The following is a 13,413-nucleotide window of genomic DNA, read 5'->3' on the forward strand; positions in this document are numbered from 1 at the left end:
TTTTGTGCATCTACAATAACAGTCAAGTCTACCATGAATACATATTTTACCATTACCATGACAACAATAAGTAGAGTGCCTACTCATCCTAAGAATTTCTGTGAGCTTGGTTGTTGGATAATTTTGTCATCCATAGCAAGTGCCAACTTGTAGGTGACCTGCACTGCTAGGACGAACTCAGCACACACATGAAGAAAGTCAACAACAAGGGCTGATTTTTTGATAAAAGCCCCACTTAACATGCCTTTAAGACACCTCTGCATATTTACTGGAAATGAGAGCGCAGTTGTACTATGCTTGAGAGGCAGTCAAAATTGTGGGCAGTGGACACACAATTGGTGGCTCTGCCTGAGTGAATCACCCCTAAAGGTGAGATGCTTAATGCCCAGACTCTGATTGGATCTCTCCTCACTGGAAATGACTCCCAACGGACAAAGACACAGCTGTTCAAAGTCTTCACCGGTAGCGGCAGTGTACAATAGAGAAGGGGTGAATAAAGGAACCAATGTCACAGAGAGTTTGATGCTTCACAAAGGATCCATCTAGTTGTCACTTTCTTGCGCTGTTACAAACGGTGGCTCATAAAAGTCAATGATAGGTTGCGGTGATACCCCTTTATCAGTCTGCGATCTCAGTCATAACTCCTCATCACACTCCGGGCAATAGCGCAGTCTGGAGTCGCTCACTCAAGCAGTCAGTCACTTTAGGTTTTTTTGCATGGAGGAAATAATCAACACGTTTTTTGATGCTGGTTGCTGCTTTGTGAATGCTCGATTTGAATTGAGACGGCTTGCCATTTTCAGTCACGCACATATCTCTGTTGTTTGCTTTTCCACTTTGCTATATTACCACTTTGTTATCTCTCAAAGCTAGCCAAACTCTCATCCCTGTTCCAACCTCTGCAGCCCTCCAGGCTGGTTGACATTTTCAAGCCTCAAAGAGTCCCATGCGGGCAGAGTTGGTCGCCAGGGAAACAAGGCCCCCATGTGTCCCCCAAGGGTTGAGGGGTGGGGGTGGTTGTTGCTGGTTGACAACTCAAGAGGAAATACATATGGGCTTCCCGTTTTTGTCATACTGGTACACCAGCATCTTGATACAGTGGGAGTTGGCTGGTGAGATCCAGGGACTGCTTGTGATGGAGAAGTTGTGGCCGGCGTAGAACGGCGGCGGCTGCTTCCGGCAGCGGAACAGGGCTCGCAGCACGTTGGCTGCCATGCCCCGGAAGCGCTTGCTGATGAAGCAGTAGAGGAAGAAGTTGACGCCAGTGTTGAGCAGCGCTAGCATGTTGGCCAAGTCAGTGAGCAGGTGGAGCAGTCGTCCGGCACCTTGTGAGGTTGGAGGAGGCGAGTAGAAGTGGTAGAGGATCATGAGGGTGCGCGGTGCCCACAGCACTGCGAAGATGGAGGTGATGGCCAGGAGAATGGCGGTGGTCTTGCCGGTGGAATAGCCGCGCAGACGGAAACAGCTGCGGCGTCGGCGTAGCTTCCGCACGATGACGGCGTTGAGGGAGAAGAAGACGGTGCAGGGGAGGAGGTAGACGGTGGCACAGTGAGCCCACACCAGAACATGCTGGGCCACGCTGCTCCTGCTGCCCTCTCCTCCGCCTCCATCCCCAGCCCCACCGCCGCTCCCCACCCCAGGCAGGCTGTGCCAGAGCTCGGGCCACCAGTAGTAGGGTGCTGCAGAGAGAAGACACCCAATATAGACCGCTAATATCACTTTTCGTGTGCGGGCCGGGTAGGAGACAGTGTGGTAGCGCAGTGGGTGGCAGACAGCGATGTATCGGTCGACGGTGAGAGGCACGGTGATCCAGATGGAGGTGTGGATGGAGGAGAACTCCAGAACCTGCACTGCATTGTTGAGGGACGGCGGCAGCGGCGTGGCCAGAATAAAGTCCTCTAACAGGAAGTCGACAAAAACAATGAGGAGGAGGACTAGGATGTCAGCAGCCGCCAGTGCCAGGAGATAGTTGTAGGAGGACTTCTGACGACGTAACACCAGCTGGGACAGGATGATGACTGTCAGGATGTTGGCTAGGAGGAGGAAGGAGGGGGGGAGGGATGAGAGAGAGTGATTGAAAGGAGAAGATAGAGAGCAGAAATGGGAAAATGATGGGAAAGGAAAAAGAATGATGAGGTAGAGATTGGAAAAGGAATGGGTGCAGGAAGGAAACAAAGAAAGAGAGGGCGCGTTAGTGGGCAGGTTATTGAAAAGAGGTAACACTCATCCAGCCAATAACACACAATATATGTTGTTATAGTTATTGTACAGAGCACAGAGGCAGAGGGCATGTAGGTGCTGGCTACACAGGTTTGACTGCACTAACACACACATACAAACACACAAACACGCAAAAAAGGACTCAAATTGTGTGAATGATTTCAGCACCATGGACAGCATCACCATAGCTACCAAGCAGGCTCAAGGAGCATGCTGGTTGCAGCCTTTGCCCCCTGCAAGATTTTAGTTTTTTTCAGTTTCAGCTCAACACACACACACACACACACACACGCACACACACACACACACACACACACACACACACACACACACACACACACACACACACACAAAATGTTAAAATCCTTTATTGTCTCCAGACAGTATTTACCATACTGTTCTCTCTGTAATCCCTCCCCCTGTTCATTGCTTTTCATCCACCTCCACCTGCTGTGTAGTTCCAGCAGCACCTGCCTCTGCCTCTGGCCAATTTGTTATCTCTAATAAAGAGTAAAGCCACAACAAAAACAAGGGGACAATGTGCAGCATCACAGCCTTGGTAATCTGCTGAGTCCAGTACTGCCGGTCGCTACCGCCAACGAAAACAATGCACAAGGACACCCCCTCTCTCTCTTTCATCCACTGTCTCTGTCTCTCTCTCTTCTTCCATCTCTAACCTCCACTCAGTTCCTTTGCTCTCTCACTCTTTCTCTCTCTGTCTATCTTCATGCCTCCCTCCTTCTCTCTCTCTCTTGCTCTGTTCCCCTCTGTTGCCTCCATCTACTGTATTCAGTCCCTCTCTTATATATGATGTCACATGTTCCTCTTCCACGAAGCCACCTCAGATGTTTCTCTATCCGTCCGTCCCTGCGTCTTATGTCCTGCCACCCTCTGTTTATTCTGTTTATTCATTCCATCTCTCTCTCTCTGACCTGTCTACCTCCCAGGGAGTCATGGCACGGGAATGGTGAATGTCCCACGAGGAGGGCACGAGGGGAAAATCACTTCTGTCTCTCTTGTGGTGATAAAGAGAACGTGGACACAAAGGCCTGGATGTGATTTAGCCCACTGCTGCTGTTACCGAAGCATGACCTCTGTCTGCCTGCCAGAATCAGACAGGAGCAGCACAGATTCTGCCTGTCACGTGGAACTGTCGCTTAGCAGTCGAACAGCTTCATTCCGCTTTTGTCTGTGTTGAAAACTCCCCCCGTAACCATATTTACATGTTATTCCCATGATCTTGGATGGTTGATTAAAGACTTGTGAGCATGCAAGCATGTCCCAAACCTAGAGGAGATACTCCATAGACAGTGAACGGGATATTGACTTTGTAGACACTGTGCGTTTACTGGCATGTAAAAGCTCAAAACAATCAAAATCGGGCTTTAATTCATTGTCAATACAGAGAATTCATAAATATTTGCCAATATTGATGGAGTTTTTAATTACATATGTGAATTCTGTTTTCACGTAGATTTTTGCAAGTGTTTGATGTTGCATGAAAGTAATTTTTGAAACCCACAGAAAAAATACACTTTTACACATGATAGATTAGTGTAAGTTCTTACACACTATGTAAGTATCATACAGGCGTGAGATTCAAAAAGATTCAAAAGCTATCACTATTTGAGTAAACAAATACCTTTCCAATTTATCCAAAGATTCCTATTTCATGCTGCACTGCGTCAATCACTTAAACTAACAATCAAAGACACACAATAATGGCTTAATCATTTACTGTTGCTAACCACCCCCATTTAGTGAAACTAGCTGGTGCGGCATGAAGCCATCTCTGATCTGTTCCTTCAGATGAAGCTGCCTCTGACATTGATTTGCATCGCCACGTCACCGAGACATCAATGCACTTAGCAGCTGTCGCTGGCCATCTAGTGGGGGGAATGAATATTCTGTGGTCCTGTCCCCCCTCCGCAGTAATAGATCTGGGATTGGATTAAATATGGCAGCTTGGAGTCTGGTGCATCACACTTCACAGCCCCAGCCACTATCAGCTGATTACAAATTACAAAGCCGGCTCCAGATAATGACTAAAGATGTCCTTGCCAGACTGGGGGATGAGCAGCAAAAGGCAAACACACATTAACACAGGGACACACGTATGCTCAGGCATACAAACATGGACAAACACAGACTAGCATACAAACACTGACACACACAAACATGTTCATGAACAGCTAAGCTCTCTCTCTCTCTCGCTCTCTCTCTCTCTCTCTCTCTCTCTCTCTCTCACACACACACACACACACACACACACACACACACACACACACACAAAACACATCGTTAGGGATGTGCCAATTCATTAACATACAATCTGTCAATAGTCAATGTATGAGATGTCAAAGCAGGTTACAAGACATGACAAGCCAATATACATGTGGGGTTGCTAGATTGCTCTCCTCCCCTTTCCCCCCGGGAAATCCAACAAGGTGGTTGGTCAGTGAACCGAACCCTTGCACAGACACGTCTAAATTGCTATCATGTTGAATCTTGGTTGACTGTCCTATCGATTCTTGGTCTTCCACAACTACTCTTCCACACTCTGCCTGTATCATTGCCTCTGCAAATTCCCTCAACATTTTTTTTTCTATTAGGTTGTCTGCCTGTCTGACTGATTGACAGTCTGACTGACTGCTCATCCACTGAACTACCTGGTTGTCAATTTTATCTATCGTTCCTTGTCTATTTCTCATTTCAACCAGCTCTTTTCTGTTTGTCTGGTCCTCTGGCAAATATTTTTTCCTACTGACTGTTACGTGTCATTTCCCGTATAGCCACCCCTTCACACCTGTCAGTGTGTGTGTACACCTGCAGCCTCTCACCTAGCCCACACCCCTCCCCACACCGACCCACTCATGCATCCAGGTGGAGGGATGTTATCAGTGCCTGTGTTTGTTACTATGAAGAAAGGTGTGCTGCTAAGCCCCAAGCTACTGAAAATTCTCCCGATGGAGATCCAATAGAACAGTGAAGCAAATCGTACACAATAGACCTCACCTATAATCTGTCGCCTCTCTCTCTGCTATCTTTGCCCATCACTTTCTCTGTTTCTCTCTTTCTGTCTGCCTCCCTCTCTCTCTCTGTTCATACCCCTCTAAAGAGAGAGGATTGACATGGAATGGAAATACTGGGGTGTTGTCTGTCATTGGCTGGGTATTATTCGGTTCGGGCTCCCCAGTGAGACGAGGCCTTCTACAGACAAACAAAAGGGATCCGTGGTGAGCTTGACATTTCCATTTAGCCCTGGCCAGCTTGCATTGGGCTGCCCATTCATTTCAATTGACTCCTGCTCTTTACTTTGTCTCTGGGGCTGGGGGAGAGGAGCCGGATGGATCTGCTCGGCATTCTGAGGGCATAGGGTGGCAAAGGGCTCAGCTCGGCAGGAATGGGGACAGACAAGCTGGAGAGATGCACACTCATGCACACACACACACACATACATACACACACACAGACAGATGCATATATAGACAGGCACGTATGCAGACACACACACAGGCATGCATGCATGCATACAAACACACCTGCATCTCACACCTGCCCACACAGACATACGGACGCAGACAGACAGTCAGACATACACACACACACACACACACACACACACACACACATTTTTTGTCTCTTTACAGGGAATAAGCAGCCAGAAGAGGGCTTGTCTCCAGCAGAGAGGGAATTAGAATGACCTGTAGGACAGATAATGGGCCACTGTGTGTCTGTCTGTCTATGTTTGCTGCTGTGTGTGTGGCGTCTGAGCATGCCTGCATCTGTTCATATGTGTTCATGTGTGTGTATACCTTTGCCTGGGTGACCCTTCTGTCTATTTGTGTGTGAGTGCTTTTGTGCCTCTGCTCCCCCGCTGTTCCTCTAATATAACGAGGGACAGGGCCATTGACGTTGTTTAGCGGGAGAAGAGAAGGCACAGCGTGCTCCCTGAGGTGTGTAACGAGGCTGACTCATCCCATCACTAAAGGGACGTGTTCAGACGGGCTGCTGACAAACGACACTGCGCAGCTTAACCCCTCCAAACCAGTTGGCAAAACACATGAGATGCAGTTGCCTCCCCACACAGTATTCAGCAGTCCATCCCGTGGGCCTCGTATCACACAGACAAGACACTGAAATGGGAAATTGTGCAGAAGAAAAAAAATGAGAAATGCACGGGAATGACAGAGAGAATTGCAATTAAGTTTTTTTTTTTTTCATTTGCAGGAAATTGAAGTTGGACTTTGACTGCTTATCCGGGGGCTCTGGCTAATGAGACTAGAGGAGAAAACGAGAGCGGGAGAGAGCGATGGAGAGGGATGAAGAAATAGACAGGGGGAGAAATAAAGTGTGGTTTAAGGAAGGTCACACAGAGTTAAAAAGAGAGCAGGTGATTGAGAGGGAAGGGAACGGAGGAGAGGATTAGATGGAATGACAGGATGAGAGAGAGAGGTAGAGAGGAGAGCGGAGAGAGAGTGGGAGGAAGGGACGAGGCGAGAGACAGAGAGGGGGGTGAATATCAAAGCTTGCTTCAAAGGTCACAGGCACTTTGTTCCTGATGACAACCATTTCCCCCTTGTCTTCTCAAAGTGTCAGATTGGACATAGAGCAGGACGATTCCTTAATTCCCTGAACAAAGACCAGGAGCACATCCCAGCTACAAAGCTAGATAGTCCATATATTAAACACAGACCTTGTTCATAAAACCCCAACACCAAATCAACATTAAGTTTGAGTGATATGTTTTCCTCAAACCCGAATTCAGCTCAAAATAACCCTAAACTTTAAAATCCTGATACTGTCATGAAGTAAAATTTTTAATCTGACAGTCTGTAAGCCTCTTCCATTCCCTCACTATCCATTTATATTCAATGTCAAGCTGGTGAGGTGATACAAATGTGATAATTAAATAACTAAACACCTTTTACTGTGTGGATAAGCTTTCACATCTAGCTTGTCATCACAGCCTCGGGAGAGGTGATCAGAGATCTGAGTGTTAAGGGGGAGGAGAAGAAAAAAGACAAACACAGCGAGACACATAATTTAGAGAGAGGAGATTTAGGAGGAATGAGGATATTTCTTGGAAGAAAGAGCCCATGTTTGCTGCTAATGATATTGATGCTACTGCAGTGCTCTGCTGTCTGCTCCCCAGCCTGCCGGTGCTCACCTTTACAGCTATTCATTGTCCAGACACGCCATAGTGACTAAATGTTTGGTCGAGATGACTGTCCTCACATCAAGGCTAACTCTGCTGCCAATGGTGTGGCATTGCAAGCTGGCAAACTCAGTTTATCATGTTTAATAGGTTCATAAACAATAGTAATGTGCCCTTGTACCTTCTCCAATCACTTTTTTATGAGGTTCCGGCTCCGAACCAAAAAAAAAAAAAAACATGAGTGGTGAAAGGTAGCTTGAGTGAGAGGGAGAGGAGAGACTGATAGACGAGAGGAATGTAAGGAAAAGTGGAGAGAGAAGGGAAGAGAAGAAGGGCAAATGGTTGGAAAGCAGGCAGAAGGAGATTGAGGAGGGAGGTGCAAGATTAATACATCGTCCAGATAATGGCACTATAATTATCATAACATTGATGGATTACTGTTGTATGAAGAACACAAAACAGCATGCAAACACTCATTATTTGACTGGGAGGTGCCAAGTGGATGCAGCGTTTTCAGCAGCAGTGATAGCCTTCATGCTGTCAACTGGTCAAACAAAGTCAGCTCTGTCATTGCACCAACAACCATCTGATTTATTGCAGCTCCGTCCTCTCGTGCCTCCCTGTCCTCCCGCGCCCTCTCTGGCTCGTCTCCCCCATGACAGGCCCACATGCTCCCTGCCTCTCTCCCTCCCTCACGTGTTCCCAGTTGCGGACTAGAGACAAACCAGACCAAAGCGTCCTGCACATCCCATCCTCCCGCCTTACTATTTCACTGAATATTCATCCTCTTTTCCCCCTCTGTCCACCCCTCCTCCACTGCGCCCTCTCCTCTCTTTCCCCTTCACAGGTGCATCAACTTGTGCCGTTGCGCTCATCCTGTCTGTCTTCCCTTTGCTCATTGGATGCCCTTCACAAACCTTCCCATTCTTTCCTCTTCATTCAGTCTAAACCCTCTAATCCCAAGTTCCAGTTTTATTGTGATAGTATCTATTACCAAGCCCCCCCCTCCACCCCCCAACCCCACCATACATGCCCTATCCCAGGTACAGACTAGCACTCAATCAATAGTCCAAACTGAAAATCGATGGGTCCCATCTCTTCATTAAGTGGCGGCTGACACCTGGGCCATACAGCGGCATGGGAGAGGGGGTCTTTAGCACTGAGCATGCCTGACCCTCTCCCCTCAGGATGGTGCACAGGTGGGGTGGGGGGGAGATGTTGTCCCGCTGGCACGTGCACCAGACGCGCCGCAGACTGTTGGGTGGTAACCGACGCACACAGGTACACCGTGAAATGGTTCCAGGAGGAAGGCACGAACACGCAAACATGCACAGACATGTTACACGTTGCTCCACATACGCACATACACACATGCAGGCTCACATGCACAGGCGGATGCTCTTGAGCACATAGACACCGACACGTGGACGATTCTGCTGCCACAATGCGCAAATTCACTCTTTGAGTTATCACACTGAATAGGCCGATCATCCTTAATGGCTCCGCTCTACAAATAGCTTAATGCTTAAACAGTAGTGACCAGTTGTGGAGCATAAAATAATGTAATCTCTCCAGCATTTGTAAGCAACACATTACATTTACATTCATACAGTAGTGAGGCGTTGCAGTAACACATGAAGTATGAGAATATGTGTGTGTGAGTGTGTTTATTTTTTATTATGTAATAGAAATCAATACATGCAATGTATGGTGATTAGCTGTACGATGTTAAAATCAACAAATATGTTTGTATGTACAATACAGTGCTAGAGGAGTGTTTTGAAAAGCCATGATTATGTGTTGGGACTAAGAAAATGAATATGTTACAGGTGTGTTGATGAAGCAAATGAACACCATGCATGCTTAGTAAATCTGTATTTTGTGTTTGCAGAATTTGGGAAGACCAGTTTGGCTCTTCTGGCACCCCTAATAATGTAATTAGACTTCAACCATACATGTACTGTAACTAGAGGAGATGAAGAAGAGTAAAAGCATATAACATTTTAGATGGAAAGGTGTTTCCAATTTTGTTCAGATTTGTTTTTTCAAAGCACTCAATTTGTTGGTGTTCCAAAACATAACATCATGTTTTGATTTTTTTTTTCCTCTTGTCCCTCAACACACCCTACAGTATGTGTCTCAAATGTGAGTTGCACCATTTACAGTATGTGTCTCTGAGACAGACTGTGCGGTATAAAGACCAGACACTATTCTTGTAATCCCACTGTGTCAAAGAGTAAGGCAAAGAATTGACTCCTCGAAGACAACAATTTTTTTAAGATGCAAGGCTATTATGCTGTTTGCTATTCCAGCACACGGCTATTCTGTCCCAAGCAGCTTGGCGTAGTGAGTAGAGAGAGAAAGAGAGAGAGCGAGTTAGCGATTAATTAAAAATGTGGCAATTCGTCTCGGCTCTTTCGTCTGTGGCTCCCCCACTCAGGGCTCAGGGGTGCTACTTCACTGACTCTGCTATTATTAATCTCTCTCTCCCTCTCCCTTTCTCTCTCTCTATTACTGCTCTGATCTCTCTCTCTTAACTCCACTCTCCCTCTGTGTGTCCTTGTCTTGCTCGTACTCCAGTCTCTCCCTATTCATCCCCTTTTCCTCAGGAGCTGTTTATCATTTCCCGAGGTCACACAGTAATCATTTCCTACCACTCGACCTGTGTAATCCCTTTCCTCATCACCTACCTTTGTCTCCCCTTCACCCTCAAATCTGCGCTCTTGATTTTCTTTGATCCCTCTCTGCCTGCATTTCAGAGGTCAGATTCTGTGAGTAACCTACAGACATGATGACTCGTCCATGAAACCCTATTGCTCTTAACTAATGAAACAGTGGTTGTTAATTAAGGTAACAGCCCCCAATCTATACAGGGTGTCAAATATGTGTGGGTCTCTAGGTCAGGCTGCTACTATTCACACATGCAGAGCTCATGAAACATTCATACTCATGGCTCAGGTTGGCTGGGACGGGCTGTGTCATAATGATTAAATAAGTTGAACTTGCTACTGCAAACTATCAGCCCACCGCACTCAAGTCCAACCATTAATTCAGACAATTATTGTAAGATTCCATTACAATCTCAGGTTGCTGTTACCCGGTGATTAAACAAACAACCTCAATCACATTTGTAAAGACGACTCAGCAGTACAATCAAATAAAACTCAGCCCATCCCGGAGAACTTTAAATGACAGCAGACAGAATTGATTGTGCAAGGCTAGATTTGCCATCTGAGAGAAATGATTGGCCAAGAGTTGATCAGAAAAAAGACTTTACTTTTACAAGCCAGCAAGACAGTGCAGCAGCTGCAGTCTTGGCATACAAAATACTCTTCTATCACTTTGCATTGCAGATTTGTTTCGAACCAGAACAGCTTACGCTGTTGATAACATCTCACTCCCAATCTTTATCAGAGAAAAGTGTTACAGGGCTTAAGCAGATATATTCAGTTTAATTATTTAGGATTAGGACAAACAGTGTGCTGTAATTCACCTATTGTGTTCACCAAATGTAATATGGGCTCTTTTCTCTGCCTCACCCCCATCAATGTCAAACTGAATATCTCTCATTATGTACCAAATCACACCTTCAAAATTTGTTAAAAGAAGGTTAAACCATTAAATATTGTGTCATCCTTTACTCAGAACACAGAATGAAAAAACATTTTGGTGAAGGGCCAAAGCAGAGTGGATGTGGGTCTGGCTGCCCAGAGGGCTTTCAACATCTGAACCCCAATCTCTGATTTGGCATCAGCACTTTTCTCTTTCATCTGACCTCCAGGTTTTCTCTCTCTGTGTCTCTCTGTCTGCCTCTTTCTGTCTCTGTTTCTCTCTGTCTCATACACACATACAGTACACACACACACACACACACACACACACACACACCACTTTGCTTCCCTGTGTGAGACTAGGTCAGTACCCATAGATCACACAGTGGGACAGAGGCGGTAAATGGGTCTGACAATGACTGTGAACGGACTAATCAGTCAATGGTAAAGACACAACAAGGAAGCGTCATTAATTCAGTAAGTCAGGAGCTGTATAACACACACACTTGTCCCTGAGGTGAAGTCTGAGTCATTAATCCCATCGTCCATCACACACACATACCGAATCCAGATTAAAAAACAAATAATACAGTAAGAAACAGAGAAAATACAGTACAGGTCTCCATATTGTCTTATTTTGTGACAAGAAATCAAATCCAAGCTGCGGGATATTTTGGAGAATGAACTGGGGGTTAAATATATTTTCTTTATGATGCACTGTAGATACAGTCACTGTAATTCCTCTTGGATTTATATACCGCTTTATATTTCCCAGTAAAGAGACAGATCTACAAACAAACTCTGACAGACAGGCGCAGACTTAGACAAATGCACACAAGGGAGTACGCCTGCACACACAAACTGAAGTGACTGCCACAAGGTCAGAGTGACAAATCAACAGTATGTGCGCAAAGACCGACACTCTGGAGCAGCTGTGCGTGACACACATTCGCTCAAACACGCAGAGGAGGAGTGCACAACAAATCAAGATGCAAAAGCGGAACCGACGCGACCCACCGATGCACGCTTAATCAAACGTATCACACATTTAACACTGACATAGACGTGCATGTGATTAGACACACGCACACACACACATGTACACAGACCCAGTTTGTCTTACCCGGCAGGCCGAGGCAGAGCAGGACGCTGTAGTAGATGACAGGCAGTGGTCCGAGGGGGCATCCCTGGGCTACCTCAGGGGGTTGCTGCCCCGGGCTCCAGGTGCTGCTATTGGGGGACAAGACAGGGAAGATATGGCTGTGCTCCATGGCCTCTTCCTCGTCCTCTTCCTCAGCTGAGCTCAGTCTCAAGAAGCTTAGCCACACGCACACGCTGCCTGCCTGGTAGCCGGTTTGGGAGAGAGGGTGCTCTGTCCTTGGGTGCCAATCATCAGAGTGTACGCGCGTGTGTTTTTAGCGCGAGAGAGCAAGGTTGACTGTGTATGTATGAGAATGAGGGAGAGGAACGAGGGAGACAGAGCGTGAGAGACAGACAACAGACGGAGGAGGTGGAGGGGGGGGGGGTGGAGATGCGAGGGATGATATGTGTTAGTAGGTGACGGAGGGAGAAAGCGAGAGGAGCGGTGAGCGAGGGAGGCGCGAAGAGGTGAGTGTGAAGGTAGAAGTGAAGAGGGGAGGATGCTGCGTGAGTGTGTGAGCGAGGGGGAATGAGAGCGGAGTGGAGAGCGCAGGAGGAGGAGGAGGAGGAGGAGGAGGAGGAGGAGGAAAGAGGAGGAGAGACAGAGGGAAGGAAGGAGAGAGGGAGGGAGACGGGAGAGCAAGGGCACGCTAGATGTAAGAGTGAGCTGAAAGTGAGCGAGGGAGATCGGGAGAGGAGGCGACAGGCGGGGAGCCGAGGGAAGGTGGAGGGATGCTTGGGATGTGTGAGGGAGGAGAAGTGACAAGAGGCAGAGCGTCGGGGGAACATGTGCTCCCATGTGAGGGCAGTGTACACAAAAGCAGGATGAAATTGAGGGGAGAAAGAGGTGACAGATGAGGAAAGATAAATGGAGCTTTAGGGTGATTGTGGAGGAAGATAGAAACAGAGTGTGTGTCGGTGCCTTTGTCATGCTGTTTGCATCCTCCTGTGTGTCTCTTTTCTTTCTGCACACGCCTGAGAGCTTGATTACTGTGTGTAGAGCATGTAAATAGATGTACATCAATGTGTAGGTGTGTGGTTGGACTGAGTGAGTGTATGTACCTTTGCAAATGCCTGGTGCATGAGTGTGTGTTTATAAACGTGCAGCTGCAGGCACTTTTGCATAACATGTACCTTCCGTATAAATATATGTGCGCGCACACGTGTGAGTAGGTGTGTGAGGGAGTGGGGGTTGGGGCTGGCTGTTCAATCTAATTTGCCATGCAGTGTGAACTGACTGGAATGTGAGCTAAATTGTGCTAATGAGCACAAGGCTGACACTGATACACACCAAGTGTTCCTTCTTCAAGTAAAACATTCACATTTCTGGATTTCCACTTGGTT

The 13,413-nt window shown here is 47.0% G+C and overlaps 1 protein-coding gene across 1 annotated transcript; it reads right to left on the reverse strand.

The window, feature by feature from the left end:
* Nucleotides 1–1,035: 1,035 nt before the first annotated feature.
* On the reverse strand, nucleotides 1,036–12,200 carry gpr139 (G protein-coupled receptor 139). The gene is made up of 2 exons (XM_071922116.2): nucleotides 12,053–12,200; nucleotides 1,036–2,033 (listed from the first exon to the last, which is right to left on the reverse strand). Exons 1-2 carry the CDS (start codon nucleotides 12,198–12,200, stop codon nucleotides 1,036–1,038), a joined length of 1,146 nt encoding a protein of 381 aa, XP_071778217.1.
* Nucleotides 12,201–13,413: the final 1,213 nt, after the last annotated feature.

This window comes from Centroberyx gerrardi, chromosome 7 (genome assembly GCF_048128805.1).
Source record: "Centroberyx gerrardi isolate f3 chromosome 7, fCenGer3.hap1.cur.20231027, whole genome shotgun sequence".
NCBI lineage: Eukaryota > Metazoa > Chordata > Actinopteri > Beryciformes > Berycidae > Centroberyx > Centroberyx gerrardi.